At 43.1% G+C, this 22,144-nt stretch overlaps 1 protein-coding gene across 2 annotated transcripts in view; it reads left to right on the forward strand.

The window, feature by feature from the left end:
- Positions 1 to 22,144, forward strand: part of elp3 (elongator acetyltransferase complex subunit 3) — an 86,911-nt gene that overhangs the window by 27,022 nt on the left and 37,745 nt on the right. For both annotated transcript variants that reach the window (XR_005943051.1, XM_041188166.1), the window contains exons 10-12: positions 16,062 to 16,255; positions 20,559 to 20,649; positions 21,031 to 21,096. Coding sequence is in view for 1 of the 2 variants with exons in the window: in XM_041188166.1 (XP_041044100.1) it covers positions 16,062 to 16,255; positions 20,559 to 20,649; positions 21,031 to 21,096 (351 nt within the window). In the remaining variant the exon portion in view is untranslated. The remainder of the gene's footprint in view (positions 1 to 16,061; positions 16,256 to 20,558; positions 20,650 to 21,030; positions 21,097 to 22,144) is intronic.

A 22,144-nucleotide genomic window follows, 5' to 3' on the forward strand; every position in this document is an offset into this window, starting at 1 on the left:
ACCCTTCTACAGAGCTAAAGAGAAGTAGAAATGTGTTGAAAATTATATTGTTTAAGGGGGTGGAGCAGGTGAAGCTGGATGGAAGGTCAGCAATAGGTGAGGGCTAAGGAGAGATTGACAAAGATGTCATGGACACAAGACAAGGGGAGTGTTGATGGTAGTGGTAAGGGCTAAAGAAGGTGCTGATAGTGGCATAGAGGTAAGAAAGCAGAATGTGTGAATAGCAGAACAAGGGTGAACATTGTGTGAAAGAACAACATGGAACAAGAAATAGATGGCCCTTTGGAGAGGGGCGGTGGTTGGGCAAAAGGATAGAAAAAGGGATAAGGGGATAAAAAAAGGGGGATTAAACAATGAATAATGTGAATAAAAATAATTAAATAAAAAAAGTTAATAAAAAATGGGGAAATAAAAAATACAGATAAATTTAGAAAAAGGGATTTAAAAAGAGGTGAAGATAGAGGAGAGAACTCATGGTCAGAAGTTGGTGAACTCATTGTCAAGTCCAGAAGGCTATAAAGTGCCTAATAGAAGATGAGGTGCTGTTCCTCCTATTTGTGTTGGGCTTCACTGGAACTTTGCACCCCAACCCCTAAAGGGCCACCTGTAATTTGTTCCATGTTATTCTTTCACACAGTACTGTCCCTTGTTCTGCTATTCACACATTCTGTTTTCTTACCATTATGCCACCATTTTTTAGCCCTTACAACTACCATCAACACTCCCTTTGTCTTGTGTCCGTGACATCTTTGTCAATCTCTCCTTAGTCCCCACCTATCGCTGGCCTTCCATCCAGCTTCACCTGCTCCACCCCCCCTTAAACAGTATAAATTTCATCACATTTCTACTTCTCTCTAGCTCTGAAGAAGGCTCATACAGACTCGAAATGTTAACTATGTTTCTCTCTCCACAGATGCTGTCAGACCTGCTTAGTTTTTCTAGCATTTTCTGTTTTTATTTCAGATTTCCAGCACCCGCAGTATTTTGCTTTTATTTATCGCCCAACCCTCATTGTGCTGAGAAAGTGGTAGTGGGATTTCCTCGTGAGTTACTTGTAGCAGTTTGATACATTTGATGGACTTGCTAGGCCATTTCAGAGTGAAGTTAAAAGTCAACCACTATGCTGTAGGTCTGGAATCACACATGAGCCTGGACTGAGTAAGGACGGTAAGTTTCTTTCCCTAAAGAGCAATAATAAACCTTCTTGTAGCTACTTCTACCAGGAGATCTGCTATCATGGTATGTCATACTCATCTGTCCTGTGCCATCCTCATCCATCCACTGTAGCTCGTGTGCAGCCGTTTTGGGATATCCGTCATCCAACCATGCCGAGGTTGATCTTTTTTCTGCTCCACTCCACTTTGCTCTGGAGAAGAGATCTCTGTAGCTTTTCTGGTCAAATTGCCAAAAAATTGACATTTTCTTTTCTGGATGTCACTTTTCAGAGTTCTTGCTTGCAATTTCAAGCACCTCTTCATTTGTATTATGATTTGTGTATGAAATTTTAAGCATACATCTTAGCATCCACATTTCAAAGACATCTATTTTCTTCCATAGTTCTTTACTTATTGTCGAGGTTTCTGAGGTATATAGGAATGCGGATAGACTGTAGCATCTTATGAGCTTTTTCCCTTGTTACAAACTTGAGTTTTCTTGTCATTAATGCATCCTTCATCTTCATGAAATTACTTCTGATAATCACTATCCTTCTTCGATTTCAGCATCACAACTACCATCTCCTGTTATCATTTGTCCCAAACAGACAATCTTATCTACTTGTTCCAGCGCAATATCATCCATTTGCCCTGGCAAAACTGGAGTCAGTGCAAATCGGGGAAAACTCTCCACTGATTGGAGTCATACCTAGCACAAAGGAAGATGGCTACAGTTGTTGGAGGCCAATCATCTCAGCTCCAGGACATCACTGCAGGACTTCCTCAGGGTAGTGTCCTAGGCCTAACCATCTTAACCTGCTTCATCAATGACCTCCCTTCTATCATAAGGTCAGAAGTGGGGATGTTTGCTGATGATTACACAATGTTCAGCATCATTCGGGACTCCTCAGATACTGAAGCAGTCCATGTCCAAATGTAGCAAGACCTGGACAATATCCAGGCTTGGGCTGATGAGTGGCAAGAAACATTCTGAGAAACCAGTATCAGGCAATGACCATCTCTAACAAGAGAGAATCTATCTATTGCCCCTTGACATTCAATGGCATTACCATCACTGAGTCCCCCATTATCAACACCCTGGGAGTTACCATTGACCAGAAACAACTGGACTAGCCATATAAATACTGTGGCTACAGAACAGGTCAGAGGCTACAAATCCTGCAGCGAGTAACTTGCCTCCTGATTCCCCAAAGCCTGTCCACCACCTACAAGGCACAAGTTAGGAATGTGATGGAAAACTCTCCAGTTCCATGGTTGAGTACAGCACCAACAACACTCCAGAAGCTTCACGCCATCCAGGACAAAGTAGCCCGCTTGATTGGCATTTTCTACACCACCGACGCACAGTGACAGCAGTATGTGCCATCTATAACATGCACCGCAGGAACTCGCCACGGCTCCTTAGCATCTTTCAAACCCATGACAGCTACCATCTAGAAGGACAAAGGTAGCACACACATGGGAACACCGCCACCTGGAAGTTCCCCTCCAAGCCACCTGCTTTTCTGACTTGGAAATATATCACCGTTCTTTCACTGTCATTGGGTGAAAATCCTGGAGCTCCCTTCCTAACAGCACTGTGGGTGCACCTACACCACATGGACTGCAGCAGTCAAGAAGGCAGCTCACCACCACCTTCTCAAGGGCAATTAGGGATGGGTAATAAATGCTGGCCCAGCCAGTGAAGCCCACATCCCATGAATGAATTTTTAAAAACTTTAATCTTCACTCTAGTTTCTTCTAATGCATTCCTTCTAACTACTATTGTTTTTGTCTTTTTGTTGTTCATACTCAATCCATATTCTAAAATTCTAGATTTTGCTCAATCTATGATATTTTGTAGAGCCTCTTCTGATTCTGAAAGTAGTGCTGTGTTGTCAGCAAGTTTATGTTCTTGCCTCCAATTTTTACCCCTGGAATTACATCTAATTCTCTCAATGTTTGTTCTGTGTACAGATTGAATAATTTCAATGACAGTACACAGCCTTGCCATGCTCGTCTCTTCACTTGAAACATATCTGATTGCCTGTCTTCTATTTGGTGCTTGCTATTTGGTCCCAATCTTGGCTCTAGATAAAGCTCACATCTTTTATGACAATCTGACAGCTTCATTATCACCGTTACTGATACCAGCTTTTGCCATGATAACACACACGCATTCATGGTGCTAGTATGTAGTTAGAAGTTAGACAGTCTCTTCAAAAGTGCAGCGTCAGAAATCATAAAAGATTTTCCCCCTGAGGAATATTTGACCATTTTGTTAGGTTTAAAAGAATATGTTTCACAAGCTGAGTGACTCAGCATTTTCACAACTTTCGTGCAATAATTTAGAATCTTCGGTAAATACCTCACCCTCTCAGATAATTCTTGTAAGCTTGTTTTTATTGATTTTATAATGGGAAGATTACTTTTTCTAAATCCATGTTCTTTGACAGCGCATTCACACCACATGTTTAGTGCCTGCAAAAATTGTTTTGGCTTCACATCAGTGGTAAATCTGTGGAATGTAAATGGGATGTCAAGGATGGATCTAACAGGCAAATCAGATGAGGTTGATCTCTCCGGAAGCTTACCCTTGTCTCAAGCCAAGCTCTGACTCCAGGTTCAGATCGTACTGACATTTTAACTGCAGCATTGTTTTGAAGTGAAGCTGTTTTGCACAGATGCTGGAGCTCTAGCATGAATGACTTGTCCAGGTTCTGATGACAAAATGGACGTAAGCAGTGCCATCTGCACTGAGGAAATGTTAGAATTGTGCACTCAAGTGGAGTGAGACCTGTTTAAAATATGTGGGGCTGTCTTTGTTTTTGTGGAATGAGAGGTGCCAAACGCTATATTTTAAAACCAAATGAGTGAGTCTTGCTCCAAGTGAGAAAGACCTGTCAGGTCTGGTAGATAAGGAGGATCACTGTAGGGTCTTTGTGGCTGGGTTTGAGTTAATTGCACGAATGGACTTGGAGACCATTTTGACACCTGTAAATGTTGTAAGTGAATTGAACTTGTCTCCATCGATTTCCAACAAGTAGTTACTTCAGCTCATTGACCATAAGAAGAAAACATAAGAACATAAGAAATAGGAACAGGAGTAGCCCATTCAGCCCTTAAAGATTGCTCAGCCATTCAATTACGTCATCGCTGATCTTTTACCTCAACTCCACCTTTTCCCACTATCCCCATATTCCTCGATTCTCTTCAGTGTCCAACAGTCTATCAATTTCTGTCTTAAATATACTCAACAACTAAGCATCCACCACTTTCTGAGGCATAGAATTTCAAAGGTTCACAACCCTCGAGTGGAGATTTCTCCTAATTTAAGTCCTACATGTTCAACCACTTATTCTGAATCTGTGAATCTTAGTTCAAGCCCAGCCAGGAAAACCTCCCAACATCTGTTCCATGAAGCTTCTTAAGAATTTTGTATGTTTCAATGAGATCACATCTCATACTCGTAAACTCTATGGAATACAGACATGCACATCTCTTCATAGGATAATCCCCTCAATCCAGGAATTAATCTAATGAACCTCTGTCCTGTTCCTTCTAAGGTAATTATATCTTTCCCTGGGTAAGGAGCTCAAACTGTACACCATACTCCAGATATGGCCTCACGAAGGCCCTGTATAATTAATCCTTCTGTAATAAAGGATTGCCTTTTGGCAGCTAACATAAAAGAGAATCTCAGATATAGGCATATAAATAGAAAAAAGGTAAAAGGTGCAGTAGGGACAATGAATGGACCAAAAAGGGAATTTACACATGGAGGCAGAGGGCATAGATATATGAATACTTTGCATCTATTTTTAACAAAGAATAAGATGCTACCCTCGCCATGGTAAAAGAGGAGGCAATTCAGAAACTAAGGGTTTAAAATTGGAAAGGAGGAGGTATTAAATAGGTTATCTGTTCTTTGGAGTAGATGAGATGCACCCAAGGATACTGCAAGAGCTGAGAAAGGAAATTGTGGAGGCACTGGCCATAATTTTTTTCAGTCTTCCTGAGACTCAGAGGTGGTGCCAGAGGATTGGAAAATTGTAAACGTCACACCCTTGTTAAAAAAATGGTGTAAGGATAACTTCGAGAAACAATAATTCGGAACAAAGTTAATAGTTAAAAGCCAGCATGGATTTCTTAAGGGAAAATCATGTTTAACTAACTTGCTGGAGTTTTTTGAAGAGGTGATACTGTGGGTTGATGAGGGCAATGCTGTTGATGTGATGTACATGACTTCCAAAAGTTATTTGATACAGTTCTGCATTATAGGCTTGTGAACAGAGTTATAGCTCATGAAATAAAAGGGACAGTAGCAATTTGGATACGGAATTGGCTGAATGGCAGGAAACAGATAGTAGTGGTTAATGAATGTTTTTTGGGCTGGAAGAAGGTTTGTAGTGGAGTTCACAGGGATCAGTGTTGGGACCCTTGCTTTTCTTGATTATATATGAATAACCTAGACCTTGGTGTACAGGGCACAATTTCAAAGTTTGCGGATGATACAAAAGTCGGAAGTATTGTGAGCTTGTGGAGGCTTCGAAAGGACATAAAAATGTTGGTGGTATGGGTGTACAGGTGGCAGATGAAGTTCAATGCAGAGAAATGTGAAGTGATTCATTTTGGTAGAAAAAGCATGGAGAGACAGTATAAAATAGGGGGTACGACTCTAAAGTAGGGCGCAGGAGCAGAGGGACCTGGATGTATATGTGCATATGTTCATTGAAGGTGGCAGGACAAGTTGAGAGAGCGTTTAATAAAGCATGCAGTATCCTGGGCTTTATTAATAGGAGCATATAATACAAGAGCGAGGAGGTTATTTTGAACTTGTATAAGTCACTAGTTCAACCTCAGCTGATGTATTGTGTCCAGTTCTGGATGCCGCACTTTAGGAAGGATGTGAAGGCCTTGGAGAAAGCACAGGAAAGATTCAGGAGAATGGTCCCTGGCATGAGGAACTTCAGTTATCTAGATTGGAGAAGTTAGGACTGTTTTCCTGAGACATTTGATAGAGGTGTATAAAATTGAGGGGTCTGGATAGAGTAGATAGGGAGAAACTGTTTCCACTTGTGAAGGGATTGAGAACGAGAGGGCACAGTTTTAAGGATTTAGCAAAAGAAGCAATAGTGACATGAGGAAAAACCATTTCACATAGTGAGTGGTTAGAGTATGGAATGCTCTGCCTGAGGGTGATGGAGGCAGGTTCAATTGAACTTTTGTAGATCAAAAAGTAACTCAACTGGAAATATATTCAATGACCCAGCCTCCACTGCTCTCTGGGCTAGAGAATTCCAAAGATTAACAACCCTCTGAGAGAAGCAATTCTTCCTCATCTCTGTTTTAAATGGGAGACCCCTTATTCTGAAATTGTGCCCCCTAGTTCTGGATTTCCCCTTGAGGGTAAACATCCTTTCAGCATCTACCCTGTTAAGCCCCCTCAGAATCTTGAATCTAGTAAGATCACTTTTCATTCTTCTAAATGCCAATGAGTATAGACCCAATAGTCTCAATCTTTCCTCAAAAGACAAGACCCTCATTCCAGGAGGCAACCTAGTGGACCTTTGTTGGATTGTCTCCAACACAAGTATATCCCTCCTTGAATAAGGAAACTGAAACAGAATGCAGTACTTAAAAACACCCTGAACAGTTGTAGCAAGTCTTTGCTACTTTTATACTACATCCCCATTGTAATAAAGAACCTATTATGACCCAGCCGATGGTAAAGGCTGAGTTGCTCAAATCCCAGAGGGAAACTTGAAACAACTGTCATAACCCATTTTTGCAATTTGTATGTTTTGAGATGCAGTACTAATAAGACCACCGAGTCTCGAGGTTTTTTATAAAACTAAATTAAACAATTTATTAATACAAGAAAAATTGTAAGCACATTTATATGTCTACACAATTACTACGATAATAACTACAAAAATCTCCTAATTAATCTGACTCAGTTACACCTCCGTTAAGACAACAGTAAAACTTAGAGATTTAAAAAGACCCCAGGCAAAGCACATTTGACCTTACAAATTCAAAATAAGGTCCCTTGCATGTTGGTTCCTTGCAGACACAGTTGGAGGCGTACAGGCTGGTTAGTTCTTAAGTGCCTCTGCCTTACACACACAAACTCCTTTCTGTTTATACCTAGCTTTTCCTTTGAATGTAAATTTTCTATTGTATCACTTGGCTTTAAATGTTACACCTTCTAACAATATCCTATCATTCCACCAATTTTATTAGTAAGCTGAAAAATAAACACATTGCATGGCATCTTATAGCTAGGTACAAGATTTCACCCATTCTTTTGAATGGTTTATTTAAAAATGCAAATTGTCCCCTTGACACCTATGTTTCCAAAAACTTCCCCATGTTTATCTAATTACCATTTCAAATCCACTATTTTCTATGCATCGAAGCCTCTAGACCAGCTGGCTTTAATCCAATTAACACATACACATAGACACTATTAAACTCTATTTTAAAAAAAAATTCCAATAACATTATAGACATTAACCTCTTCATGACAGCCAACAGTCCATTTGCCTCCCTAATTATGTGCTGTGCCTGCATGCCAATATTTTGTGATTCATCCCTGTGTGTAAAAGAGAATGTCAGTCAAAGAAATTGCTTGAGTAACTGAGGCAGTGACAGAATAGGAGACAGGAGGAAAGAATGTCAGAAGAAGACTTGAGAAAGGGAAGAGAAACACAAACACAGAAAAGGAGGCCCAGACAAGCTGGAGAAACGTAGTGAATTCCCAAGAGAGAGTAACAGAGAAAGGGGAAAAAGTAATGAAAGACATTTCTATTGAAAGCAGGATTGTGGCAGGGTCCCATTCTGTGAGACCAATGACTGCTGTATGTGGATGTTTTGCTCGAATATAACTGACTGAGGGTTCTGTGGAATTTAATGTGTTGTATGTATTTCATCAAAGTACAGGATTTCTGATGGACCACAGTTTAAAAACTTTACATCCCAAACTTTAATTGAAAATCTTTCCTACATAGATGATGATTAATAACCCAGTTTGGAAGCAGCTGTAAGCCACACAAGGAATGCTAAAGAGTTTGATTTTGCCAGCAGCCTTGTTCAAGTTTAACACAAATGAACGTGGCTGAGCTGGGCAAGAACCAGGCCAAGTTGATTGATCTAGAAGTTGGTCCATGGGCTTTATTTCTGGAACCCAGATGACATCTGTTGAGTATTCTATCCATAGTTGTGCTTTGAATTATGGACAGTTGACAATTCTGACTTCAGAGGTCCCTGGGCTCAACTGAGAAATTCTCCCATTTTCTTAAGTTAAGCAGGAAATCTGAATTCTGATGGATTAGCTGTGCCTTGCTTTGACCATGCGCATATATATCTGAACAAACCATCGCTGACAAACTTGACTTTCATCCAAATGCTCTGTTGCTCACCAAACTCCAATAAATACTTTGTGAAAAGTGGGTATATATACTGGCTGTGGACTGATCCTGTTGTCATTATATTTAAGCATTGTGTCAGTTGAGCATCCTGCTGCATCATTTGGCTTCTGTATATTCCAATTCTGGCCTTTTTTGCATGCCCAATTTTAATAGCTACACCATTGGCGGTATGCTTTCATCTACCTCCCTCTCCCCTTTTAGGTAGCTCCTTAAAGCCTACATCTTTGACAAAGCTTTTGGTTACTTGTCTGCTGTCTCCTTCTGTGGTTCAGTGTGAACTTTTGTGTGACTTCACACCTGTAAAGCATCTTGGGACATTTTATTATATTAGAGGTGCTATATAAATACAAGTTGTTTAGCCTGTAAATAAATCATACAGTTTTAGCCTGAATATGTTGTTCTGAAGTGTGATTTTCTGCCTTCCAAGAGAGGCACAGAGACATAAGACGCTTCCTCAGCACTGGCAATAAACGTTGGACCACAGCTAGGGGTTAGTGGTTAAAACCAAGCACACCAATCTAATTAAAAATACACAGGTCTTAGTTTGTAGGAGACTTGATTTAGCTGTTAGTGCAAGATAAAGAGCTGATAACATGTATGGCATGAAAGAGTAGCAGTGTTCATCACTGTTAGATGTTAATGTTTGAGCCCCTGCTAAATGAGTTTTGTAACACTGCACAGGCAGGAAGCTATAGATTTTTGTTTGCTTCTCTCAGGACATAATATGGCTGCTGCTGGGAGGGACCATTAATAACCATAATGCCTAGTTGCAATGTGGATGAATGGGCCAAGCTCGATGGAGCAGTTGGTCTTTTCCTGTCTGTCATTTTCATATGTTTATGTACCTTTTATTATTTTATATGATTCACATTTGCCATGTATATGGCATCAATTAGAAGGATTTCTGAGACTGAAAGGACAGAAATAAATTCAGAGTGCTTTCCAATGCTGACAGCTCAATTTCCTTTCTGAGAAACTGAAGCCATTTACCATCAGATGCATGGCCCAGTGAACCTTAACTAGGAATGTCCAGTAACATTGACTTGTTTTACTCTTTTTTCTTGTTCCTGCTCCTCCATTTTTCCAGTTAATATCTCGCAAATGTTCAGGTCCCTGGTACTTGGTGAGAAATAAAATTGTCATTTGTACTCACACTCAGAGAATACCCACACTCAAGATGTGTTGATAGTGGGAGTTTGTTTTAATATTCAATGTTGGGTGTGATATATGGCCTGAATTTTATCACTTGATGTTGGAGTGTGATTGTGGGAATATGTTTTATTGTTTGATTTTGGCCTGTCATAGTGGGTGTGTGTATTATTGTTCAATGTTGGGATGTGCTAGTGGGGAGTGTGTTTTATCATTCGATGTTGGGGTGTGAAAATGAGCAGTTTTATCATTCAGTGTTGGGATGTGCTAATGGGAGTGTGCTTTATTGTTCATTGTTGGTGTGTGATAGTGGAAGTGTGTTTTATCATTCGATGTTGGGGTGTGATAGTGGGCAGTGTGTTTTATTGTTCACTGTTAGTGTGTGTTTTGTCTTTTGTTGCTGGGTGTGATAATGCACTCACCTTGTTCTTCCCTGCAGCATGATCCTGATGGCTTCAATTTTAGGTGGGGTTCATGCACAGGTACTAGGATAGCACTAAGGCTGCGACAGCATTTCTGGACCTGAGTTAGACCTGATCAACAGGCAGTGATATGAATTTCGTGCCAATTTTGTAATGTTACTGCATATGATACAGAACACTCAGGATTGATTTTACAGGGCGAAGGCAAGGAAATGGAAGAGAAGACGGATTCAGTAGAACAACTGGCACTGACATGGGCTCAATAAGCTGAAATGCATCCCTTTGTGCCTCTGTAAACCAACTTACAGCCCGCAAGTTGGCATGCCATCGTTTGATTAGTTCAATTTTAATGGGCCAATAAGGCTATAAATCAGTAGTCATTGAGATTATTGTAATACAGAGATTAAATCGACTGCTGATTTCTGTTAGTGAATGTAATATTCAATAAAGCTGACACCTGAGACATCTCATTGAGCACTGATAAACGCAACAATTTCCACTGGACATGCTCTAGATTGACTATTAAAAAGGGATGACAGACCAAAACACATACATCAACTTGGCAGACACCATGTGCTGTGTCATGCGTATTCATTCAACACAGACCTGCTCCATTACAATGGCAGGTAATTCAAAGCTTATCAAAGTAATCTCTGTAAAATGCATACATTTCATGGATTATAATTGACAGGTCAGTCTGCCTGAATTGTAATAAGGGTAAGTGAATAGTCATGGCAAGAAATGCAAAAAAATGCCCCTAAATTTTTATAGTTGCATTTTTACTGCAATTTGCAGTTCTGGTGCTATGGTTTTCTAAAGGGTAATGAAAGTTCCACTCTAAATGGGACTCAGTGATCATAATCTTATTTGCTGCATAGACATCCTCACAGAGGCAACTATTCCACCAAAGGATCTTAGTGAACATTAAAACAGTAATAGTCACGCAATATCTCTGTATTCATCCCAGAAGATTAAATGTTGGGTATATATACAGGAAATATTACAATCCAATGACAGAGTTATATCTTAGCCTGCTGCTAATTGAGTATTGAAATATTTTGGGCAGGCGTGCACCTCACCCGCTGAAGCATGAAATGACATGCATTGATGTCAGGCGAGCATCCTGAAGTCAACACGCATTCACGCAATATTTCGGTCAGTGGGCGTGCATGGGAGACGGAGCCATGCCCGCCATTAATTAAGAAGCCAGTTAAGACCCTTGCCACCTCAATTGTCAGTGATTTAATGTTGCCCATGTGATTTCTCGGCCATCACACAGGCAAAACGGACATATGGACAAGCTACAATTTGCAAAAGCTCAACTATGGATGGGATAAGAAGGGTCAGCAGCATTGTCAATATGAGCAATGAGGAGTTTTGGAGATCGTGTGCTGCTGGTTGCTTATTTGAACTGTACAGCTTCATCTCGTTCAGAGCTTCATTCTGAGCATTTCAAGGCTTCGTTTCAGGACTCATTGGTGTCTTCCAGGCCCTTGGAGGATTCATACCGTGTGGGCCCTTCCAGTTATCAGACACCCTTCCATTACCTTGCTAATGGGGATTGTGGTCTCTGCTAGAGGCACCTCTTCTGAGGAGGCACAGTGGGGCAGAAGGGAGAGGAGGCCAGGTGTCCCAATGCAGCTTCCAGGGGAGGAAACTGTGGGAAGAGAGGCGCAGGCACAAGGGGGGCAGGATCAGCCGGAAGTCGAAGGCAGAAGGAGACGCCGACGATGGCACTATTCTGCTGCTGGGGCTTATTGGAGGTGATGCAGCTACCTCAATATGTCTGAGGTGCAGTGCTGAAGGAGGCTCCGCCTCACCAGGGAGACCGTTAACTCCATTTGTCAGATGTTCGGGCCTGAGATCTGCTCCGACTGTGTGGGTGGATACCCCATGCACGTGGCTCTTAAGGTCACAGCAGCCCTCAACTTCTATGCCTCGGCTCTTTCCAGGGTTGAGTGGGGGATCTGTGAGGAGTTTCCCAATCAGCTGTCCACAGTTGTGTCAAACTGGTGACAGAAGCTCTGTTCAGGCGGGCATTGACTTTCATTCATTTCCGCACAGATGAGGCCAGCCAGACTGAGCGAGCCAGAGGCTTTGCGGCAATTGCTGGGTTCCCCCGCGTCTAGGGTGCCATTGACTACACGCATGTGGCCATCAAGGCGCCACTGGGTGAGCCGGATGCCTTCGTCAACAGGAAGGGATTCCATTCCAGCACACGATCTCCAAAACTCCTCATTGCTCATATTGACAATGCTGCTGACCCTTCTTATCCCATCCATAGTTGAGCTTTTGCAAATTGTAGCTTGTCCATATGTCCGTTTTGCCTGTGTGATGGCCGAGAAATCACATGGGCAACATTAAATCGCTGACAATTGAGGTGGCAAGGGTCTTAACTGGCTTCTTAATTAATGGCGTACAGATAGTGTGTAATTCACAAGGTGTAGGTTCAGCAAGTCTGTGCAAGGTACCCTGACAGCTCCCATGTTGCTTACATCCTGAGACACTCCCAGCTGCCGAGGCTCTTCAGTGCTCCAGTTTGACTGGATGGAGGGCTGCTGGGTGATAAGGGCTATCCCTTGAAAAGGTGGCTCATGATGCCTTTCCGCCACCCAAGAACAAAGGCGGAGCAGCAGTACAACAGGAGCCACGCATACACAAGGGTGGTGGCAGAGAGGACCATTGGTCTTATCAAGATGTGCATCAGGTGCCTGGACCGTTCAGGGGACGCACTGCAATAACCCCCAGAGTGGGTGTCATCGATTGTGGTTGCATGCTGCACACTCTACAATCTGACACTGGCAAGGGGGGAGCCCAGTGGAGGAAGAGGATGTTGATGCAGCTGCACAGGCAACAGACGATGAGTCCAGTAATGAGTCCGAAGATGAGCATGGTGAAGAGAACACTGAGGGCATGGAGGCAGACCTGTTAACCTCCAGGGAGGTATTGACACCAAGGACACATTCATCCAATGCTCCTTCAGCTAGGCTACCAAATAAGAACTACCACCTCATGCCAGGGCTGCAGCCTCCATCCTAGATCCCAGAAATGAGCATTTCCTTGGCCACCAAGATACACTCAGTGCCGGTGCAATAAAGTTTCAAGAGACCCATATCCACCATTAAATACTGACCTACCCTGCACCTACAGAACAAATGAAGCATACTCAGGCCAATAACACAAAATCAAATGTCATTTAATGTTGGAGCTCTCAGATTCTTGAACTGAACATTAACCGGTGCTGGTAGTCATGCCATTAAAAAACGAAAAGCAAAACGGGAGAACAAAAGATCACCCGTGACCAGACCCTCTTGTTCTTACGGTGCTTTAAACTTACATTTACGGGTGCTGCATCTAGGTGCTTCCCCGCCTCATTGGCATCAACATTGGAGATAGTCTGCTGACTCTGCTGTATTATTGGCCTTGATGACCTTGGCGGTGGTCCTCTGGCCTGTGGAGCCTGTGCTGACCCCGCCTGGGAGGGAGCAGCCATGACTGGCATCTCCTCAGCTGCTGCAGCCTCATCAGATGCCACGGTCACTGGCAGAGGGACGGAGGAGCTGCTGCTGCTGTCATCCAGAGCGCCCTGAGAGAAGCCTGCAGAGACGACAGGCAGCTCTTGCACCAACATGAGGTCGGTCTGGACTGCCCTGCTCACCATTGATGAACAGGCACCTAGCTAGGACACTCGGTGCCCTATCTATCTCACATGGACACTGACCAGCTGAGATCATTGCCTGTGTGTGGGCTTGCAGGTCCAGGAGCATTCCTGGGGACCTCTGATTTTGTGCCTGGAGCAGCCTCTCCAAGTGAGTCACCACTCTTCCATGGAGGAGGCATTGTGCTCGGCTATGAGGGTCAATGCGATGGTCATGCTCCACAGGGGCTCCTCCAAAACAGGGACAATGACATGCATGCCCTTATGGATCTTTGCTAAATCTTCCCGCACACCCTGCTGGACATCCAACATCTGCTGCCTAATGGACAACACCAGAGGCCCATCAGCCTTCAACTAAGCATTGTCCTGGTCATCAACAGTCCTCCGACTGCCAGCGCCCTAGGCACTCTCTGCCTTTGCTTATGCCTCAAGCAACTGTGAAGCGCCCTCACCAATGTGCACCAAGATACTAGATGGTGATCTTATGCCCACTGAGGTGCTGGTTTCTGCTCTGGTGCCTGCTTGAGAGAGTGGGTGTGATGCAGGTGCGTGGTGAGCATGAAGGTCCTCCAGGGTCAGGGGTGTACCTTCAGGGTCTTGAGTGTGAACACCTGCTGGTGAACCTAAAAGGGAGAAGAACTGCATGTCATTAGTTAAAGCCATCACATTGTCACTGTGCATGCCAGGCACCCTGGTGAGACAGCGGAGATTTGCATCATGGTGCCCTCATCTTTCGATTATCAATAGGGACTCCTGGTTCGAGGCTCACATCACTGAAGAGAGTACATTAGAATGGTTGCCCAAGCCAAAATTCTCACCTCAGTGCACTGCACTCTTACCTTCGTCTGATACCCCGACCTCACTGCGGCCAGTTGACCATGGTGCGTGGCGCCTCTTAAACTCCAAGGCCTCTTGCTCATAGCGGATGAGGAGGTGTCAGGGTCCCCCACTAGTCCGCAACCTCTCAATACTGTTATGGAATGTCTTCTCCTGAAAGGATAGAGGAGCATTGATTAGTCCACTCTCTACCTGCAGCGCCATCGCAGCCTGACCAATCCCAACAGAGGAGCACCTTGCATGGCACATCCAAGTTGTGGCCCTCGAGCCACAAGGCACTCAGTCCAAGCAGCCAGGGCTCACCCCTTGGCCAATTCCGGCGTCATTGACAAGTGGCACTCAGACTCTAGCACCCCTGAGCTCCACGAGTGGATGGCCACTTCTCCATACTGACCCATGCCAACACAGTACTTGCCCTTCCTGAGCGCAGCAGGTCATTGAAGCACTTCCAGCACTGCACCCAGGTGCGTCGCACCATGTCGTGTCTGCTCATCCGGGCTGCTTCTCTTCCCATTCTCTCTTGGTGAGGTGTGGTGGCCTCCTCCTCTTGTCTCTGGGGACAAGGGTGTCCCTTCTGGCAGCCACCTCCTCCAGGAGGGCAGCCAGGCACTCGTCGGAGAAACACGGGGCCGATTGCCCTGCTGACCTCACCTTCTGCATGGGTTCTCCTTCCTGAGTTGCAGCCATGTCGCTGTTGCAACTCCGACACAGGGAAACCTCCCCGGGGCTACCTGAGCCACTTTTGAATCGGTCGCCATCGGACCCAGCTGACGACAGGCCCCCGCCCCCGCCTGCCACTTCTCGGGGGTCCTCCAGCCGGCTTTCACACTGGGCGGCCTTAATTGTGCCGCCAGTGTGAACTTGCCTTCTGGCATCAATTGCGGGTGGCGGGTGACTCCCTGACTTCCCACTCCCACCAAGTCCACCCATCAAAGTCAAAAATCTGTCCTAAGTTGTTCTCCCTAACCTACACTCACCACCATTTGAAATAACAGCAACTTCATTAATTTATGAAAAAGTCCTAAGCAGCTTCACCGAGTTAAGGAAGGAAATTCTATGCAGGATGATCAAAACTTTAGATGAGGAGGTGGATTTTAAGGAGGAGAGAGAGGTGGAATGGTTTAGGGAGGAAAGGCACAGCCACCAATGGTCTGACCATAGGGAGAGTTTCTTGAGATCAGAGGAATGGAGGGTGGGATTGGGGGAGGGGGGGCTGGATAGGGTTAAAACCACAAGTTTGGTGGCATCTTATGGTGCTTCCTAATTTATCATATCTTCTTAACTAGCTGAACCTTGATATTGTTCCGCTTAGAGTCTGGGCCATTTATATTAGGCAGCCAGTAAACTATCCATAATAGTTTCACGATGGTTCCTCTTCCAGTAAATTACACTATTTGTTTTGTTGCAGGAGTTCTTTGAGAACCCAGCGTTTCGCCCTGATGGCATGAAGCTATACCCCACACTGGTGATCCGTGGCACTGGACTTTATGAGCTCTGGAAAACTGGCAGATATAAGAGTTACTCACCCAGCACACTGGTGGATTTGGTGGCTCGAATCCTTGCACTCGTCCCCCCGTGGACCCGGGTGTATCGTGTTCAGAGGTACTTCAAAGCAGCATCTTCCACCAACTTCTTAAGAATACTCATATTCTCCTGGGTGTAGCCCAACTTGTTTCCTTGTGATAGAATACTCCTCAGTAAAAGTCATGCTGCAAATATTGTAAGTAGAAATCATCCAGTTATTTTGTACAATACACAATGTGTCCACGCTTACCTCAGTCTTGACTCACAGCTGCGTGTTACAAGAGATTAAGCTTTCTTCATACGCATGTATCCCCAAGGGGTGGCTGCACTTTTCCCAACCAAGGCTATTTGTTTGACCTTGGAGCACTCCCAGTGCAGAATCTTGTGCTGGCATAGTAGGGTTGATGAGGGTAGTGCGTTTGATGTAGTTTGGATTTCAGCAAAGCTTTTGACAAGGTCCTACATAACAGACTGGTCAGAAAAGTAAAAACCCATGGGATTCTGGGGGAAATGGTAATTTGGATCCAAAATTAGCTCAGTAGCAAGAAGCAAAGGGTAATGCTCGAAGGGCTAAGAAAAATCACAAATGCCCAGAAAGCTGAAATAAAGTAGAAGTTGGTGGAAGTACACAACAGGTCAGTCAGCACCTGAAAAAGACAAGCAGTTTTAAATACTTCAGGTGGTCAGGGAATGTTTGCTGACCTGTTGTGCGTAGGAACAGGAGGATGGGCAGGCTTAATGGACCAGCTGGTTGTTTTCTGCCCATCAATTTCATTTGTTCATATGTAGGAGGAGGCCATTCAGCCCCATGCATCTGTTCCATCATTCTCTTAGATCACGGCTGATCTGTACTTCAACCCCATTGCTCGCTAACCGTTGATCCCCTCAACAAGTAAAACTTATCAATCTCAGTCGTGAAAATTTCAATCAACTCCCAGCATTCACAGCCTTTAGGGATGGGCAATCTAGATTTCCACTGCCCTTCATGTGGAAAGATATTTCTGAATTCACTCCTAAATGGTCTGGCTCTAATATTAAGAATATTCCTTCCTGTTCTGGATTTCTCACCAGAGGAAATAGCTGCTATATATTGACTCTATCAAATGCATTAATTTTAATAATCATGATTCTATTACCTCTCATTCCCTTGAATTTACAAGCCAAGTTCATGCAACCTGGTGTCATATTTTAACCCTTTGTTACTGGTATCGTTCTGATGAATCTGCATTGTTTCCCCTCCAAGACAGTAGATCCTTCCTGATTTTCGGTGCCCAAGACTGACTGGCCTGACCAAGACTCTGTAAAATTTCCTCCTCTTTTTATTCTGAGCTCTGAGATAAAACCCAACATTCCATTAGCCATTCTTGTACCTGTTTACCAAACTTTAATTACTTGTGTAAATGGATACACAATTCCCTTTGCTCCTCCACAGTTCCTACGTTTTCACCATTAAGAAAATGTTGCAGTTTGCTTTTCTTGGAACAAAGTGAATCACCGCACACTCCCGACGTTCTACTCCATTTGTCATAGTTTTGTTTGCTCACTTAATCTGTCTATGTCCTTTTGTAACCTGCTGCTCCCCCCTTCATAACTTGGGTTTTAATATCATCGCTACTGTAATGCATCTAAGAGTAAAAATCCAATTTCCACACGAACAATGAAGTAGGAGCATACTTGCCATCATACTTCATACTGAAAAGTGTTGTCACTGGAGTTGTGAGACTAGCTTGGTATTTGTTCATTGGGGATCAATGAATGTGTTTTCTGCCCAAAAAGCAATCTATTGAAGAATGACCATTGTGCTCTATACAGTGCAGAGTGCTTGAAAATCCTTTAAACCTGATTGAATATTAGCCCTTTGAAAAATAAATAGCATTTGGAATCCACATTGGTGCATTAAAATGGACTGAGCAAAGAATGATATACCAATGTCACTTAAACCAGAAGAACTGTAAAATTATTGACACGCTTATGAATCATATCCTTTCTCTCTGATGTCTGTGTGAGATAGTAATTTGTCCGCTGTAATCAGTGCCTTTTGACTGACTCTTAACTGGCACATGGGGCCACCAGGTATCTTTTATTTCCATGGGTATGTGTGTGATAGAATAGCTGCTTTATGGAGGGCCATTATTTCAGTCCTGCAACTCAGAGAATTTTAAATTAGGTGGATAAAGTGGAACAAATAGTTCAACATCATGAACTGCCATGAAATTCGAATGAGTCTTGGCCGAGGCGCCCAGATGTTGTGGTGAAAGAGGGAGCGTAAAACCAAGGAGCTGGGCAGTTTTGTACTCTGGGCAGTAAGTTAAAAAGAAAATTAAAAGGAGAAGAAAAATACCACATCATCCCCTCCTCCCCTCATGAAGTATTAGAAGAACTCCCTTGCCTATATATACTACTGAAACCTTGGTTGATATTCTCTCCCAGGGAGAGTTGCCATTCTGGGCCTTTGCTCTGGTTTAATGGTCTGGATTGTGGGTTGGGGCGACATGAGGGGGAGGGGTTCAGTCACGGCCTCCATTATCAATCCCTGGACAACTCTGTCCATCTCGAGATATTCCAGAGAGGAGAGGACATTTGGTCCATTGTAGTTTACCCTTCCAGATAGTCCCAACCTTCCCTTTAGCCCCATTATATCATCTAGTTGTTTCCTACGTGGTTGCAGGGTTTTTGCACTGTGTCCAGGAGGTCTATCCATGTCTTTATCATTCTCTGTGAAGAAAGGCTTCTGAAATTCAGTCCCACATTTTACCAATTAGAAACCTGTGACCGCTTGCCTTACTCTCACACTTTATATTCTTTTGGAGTTGCCTTTTCTGCACTTAGCCTGTCTTTATATATCTGTGCAAGATCACCTGTCAGATGCCTCTTCTCAAGTTTGAAAAGGACAAAAACTATCTGCATCCCTTGCGGTTAACTCAGGTTTCTAATTCTCAGGGTGAACTGCTTACCTATTCCCCGCACCATTGCCATCCATGATATAAGCGAGACTTACTCTTATGTAGCATCTTTCACAACCTCAGTACATCCTATATTACAGCCAATGAAAGACTTTTGAAGTGTAGGCACTGTTGTAATACAGGAAAACACTGCCAATTTGTGCACAGTAAGATCCCACACTTATCGCAATACTGTTTCACATTGCTAAGGACCTGATAATCTGTTTTAGTGATGTTGATTGAGGGATGAATATTTGCTAGAAATCCAGGAAGAAGTCCCATGTTGCCCTTCAAAATCGTACTGTTTGATTTTCCACATGTTCACGAGAAGGCAGGCAGAACCGTGGTTTCATGATTCAGCGGAAAGTCGAAACCTCCAACAGTGCAGGTTGGCCCTGTTGGTTTATTGCCTTCCTAGAAACTGCCTCTTCAATTAGTTGCAGAATCCCATCAGCTGCCTGATGAAAAATGAGGTATAATCCTCCATCTGGTCACTGCCTAAAAGAATTCCAGCATTTACGAAGTAAACTAATATAAACTCATGAAATCACGTTGAAGATTCTGTATAGCCTATCTGCTATTGCTGTAATCACGAACTGTCTGACAGGTTCTGAGGACAAATCTGTTTATAATTCTGATTCCCCCTCTCTCTCTCCCTCCCCCCCAACCCCATCTCCCCTGCAAATTTTTCCCTTATTTTGATCACATGAACCAGCTCTCCAGCACAGCCATACTTGAAACTTCTAGATGTATTAATCAAGAGATTGGGCTACTTAATTGTCAACTGTATCCCATCTGACCTTGGTGCTGTGTAAACATGCAGGGCTTTGAATTTCTTCATAGTGTGTGTCTGACTGACAGTCTTGTGTTATGAATGCTAGTCCATTTTGGTAACTTTTTAATTTTGGTCAATTTTCGTTTAACACAATTGTCATTTCTTGATCTACATCCCCTCCTCCTAGTCCCACAGTACCTCTTAGCTTCAACAGTCTGCACACAGTAAATACAATTTTAATTGTGTTCTGATCCCTTATCAACTATATAACTTTCATGATGCCGTTTTCTTATCCTGATCTGATTTTAGCTTGGCTCGCATGTTCCCAATACGTTCTTTCTTGTATTTCTGAGCTCTTCCCTACTTTTTAGGCTATTTTAACCTCCTTGTACAGCCACTGTAGCTTTCTTTTGCTATTATTCTCATTATTGTCTTAGGCTTCACCCTCCTCCCTGGTTATTAGTCCCCCACCCTGGATAATGTATTGACCTATTTTCAACCTGTTTCCCCCACTTGGATGCATAAGTCAACTATGTGCCAAACAAATGTAGACTGCAAGGGACCTTAACAAAATAGTTTTAGGACAATAGTTAATCTGATGAATGTATCTGTTCCTGTGGCTTCATGAGATCTGATCAGTACTTTAGCTGTTTTTTTTTTGTAGAGATATCCCAATGCCGCTGGTCAGCTCTGGAGTGGAGCATGGAAACCTACGAGAATTAGCCTTGGCCAGGATGAAAGATTGGGGAACTGAGGTAAAGGGTCAAAAGAAAATATGCACTTTTTTAAAAGTCATTTCACCCTATCCGATGGAATTTGTTACAATGAATTAAAATGTCTGTGATGTAATTAATTGATCCAATAAAGTATCACCACCAAGCAGTTAAATGTTTTAATCTGTGACAGATATCTGGTAAGATTGAGTCCTTAATAAGCTTAGCACTTTGCAATTCAGTTTGTGGCTGCCTCAGTCTAAACAGTTACACGATGCTGTGTCGTATGCAGTCGGTATTGCTATGTGTTTGTATGAGTATTTCTACAGACTTTGTGAGAAACACTTAACAATGAGGTGATTCTTCAAATATTCCCATGGTATGAGACTTGGAGTTTGACCTTTGGTCCTATATTATTTTCAGTGTCGCGATGTCCGAACAAGGGAGGTTGGGATCCAGGAAATTCATCACAAAGTGCGACCCTATCAGGTATGTGTAGTCTTTGCTATGGGCAGAATGAATGGGTACTTTCCATCTTTTATAGGGACGATCTTTTATAGGGTGACAATCAGACTGGTGCGCTTCTGATTTTCAAACCACACATGTTCTAGACTTTGAAAGTGAACCTTTCATTTCTGAAACCTGTTTTTTTTTTCTACTGTGAAATATTTTAAAAGGCAAGTGAGGATGAGAGAGGCCATTAAACCCATCTAGTTCATCCTTCCATAGAAACCTACAGTCTCTTCTTCCATGTAATTCACTTGAATGATTCTACTGTTTGTGCCCCTATTATCTTTTCTAAATCCATTTCAAATATTAATCACTGTGTATGTGTGAAGATGGTTCTTGACATCAATCCTGAACTTTACATTGGATTTACAGCACAGAAACAAGTCCATTTGATCGAACTGGTTTATACTGATGTTTATATTCCACAGGACCTTCCATCATAATTACCTGTTCCCACCTTGCTACCATAGTCTTCTATTCCCTTCTCTCTCAGATTTATGCATCAGTATTCTATGCTTTAATCACTCCATGTGACAGCATGTTTCACATCTTCACCACAGGTCTACAGAAGAGGCCGGTGGTGAATGGCTCTCTGATTTTGTTTGCCTTGTCTATGCAGAATCTCTGGGTCTCTGTTTAAATGGGCACTCAATGTAGAGGATTAGGGGCCCAGATGTGGTCCCCTTGCAGCACAACACATTGTAACATGCAGGGCCTTCCATATTGATGTCTTGGGGTGTGCATTCCTCACTGGTCCTGACAACAGGTAGTCCCACAGGCTGAACTATGGTGTTTGATTCCCTTCGGTGCAAGTCTGTGCCAACTGCTATTAGCTCATAGTTTCTAAAATGGTGGGTGAAAAAACTGCATTCTGTAAACTGGAAGTAGTTCTTAAGTTGTAGGAAGCTTCACCTTTGCCTATTTGCAGCAGTGCACAAAGGATAGGAAGAACTGTTGGACACCTCCCTCCCTCCATGTATCCCCTCACATATTTATATTTTTATCACCTTCATTACTCTCAGGTTAT

This window comes from Carcharodon carcharias, chromosome 5, assembly GCF_017639515.1.
Source record: "Carcharodon carcharias isolate sCarCar2 chromosome 5, sCarCar2.pri, whole genome shotgun sequence".
Classification (NCBI taxonomy): Eukaryota; Metazoa; Chordata; class Chondrichthyes; order Lamniformes; family Lamnidae; genus Carcharodon; species Carcharodon carcharias.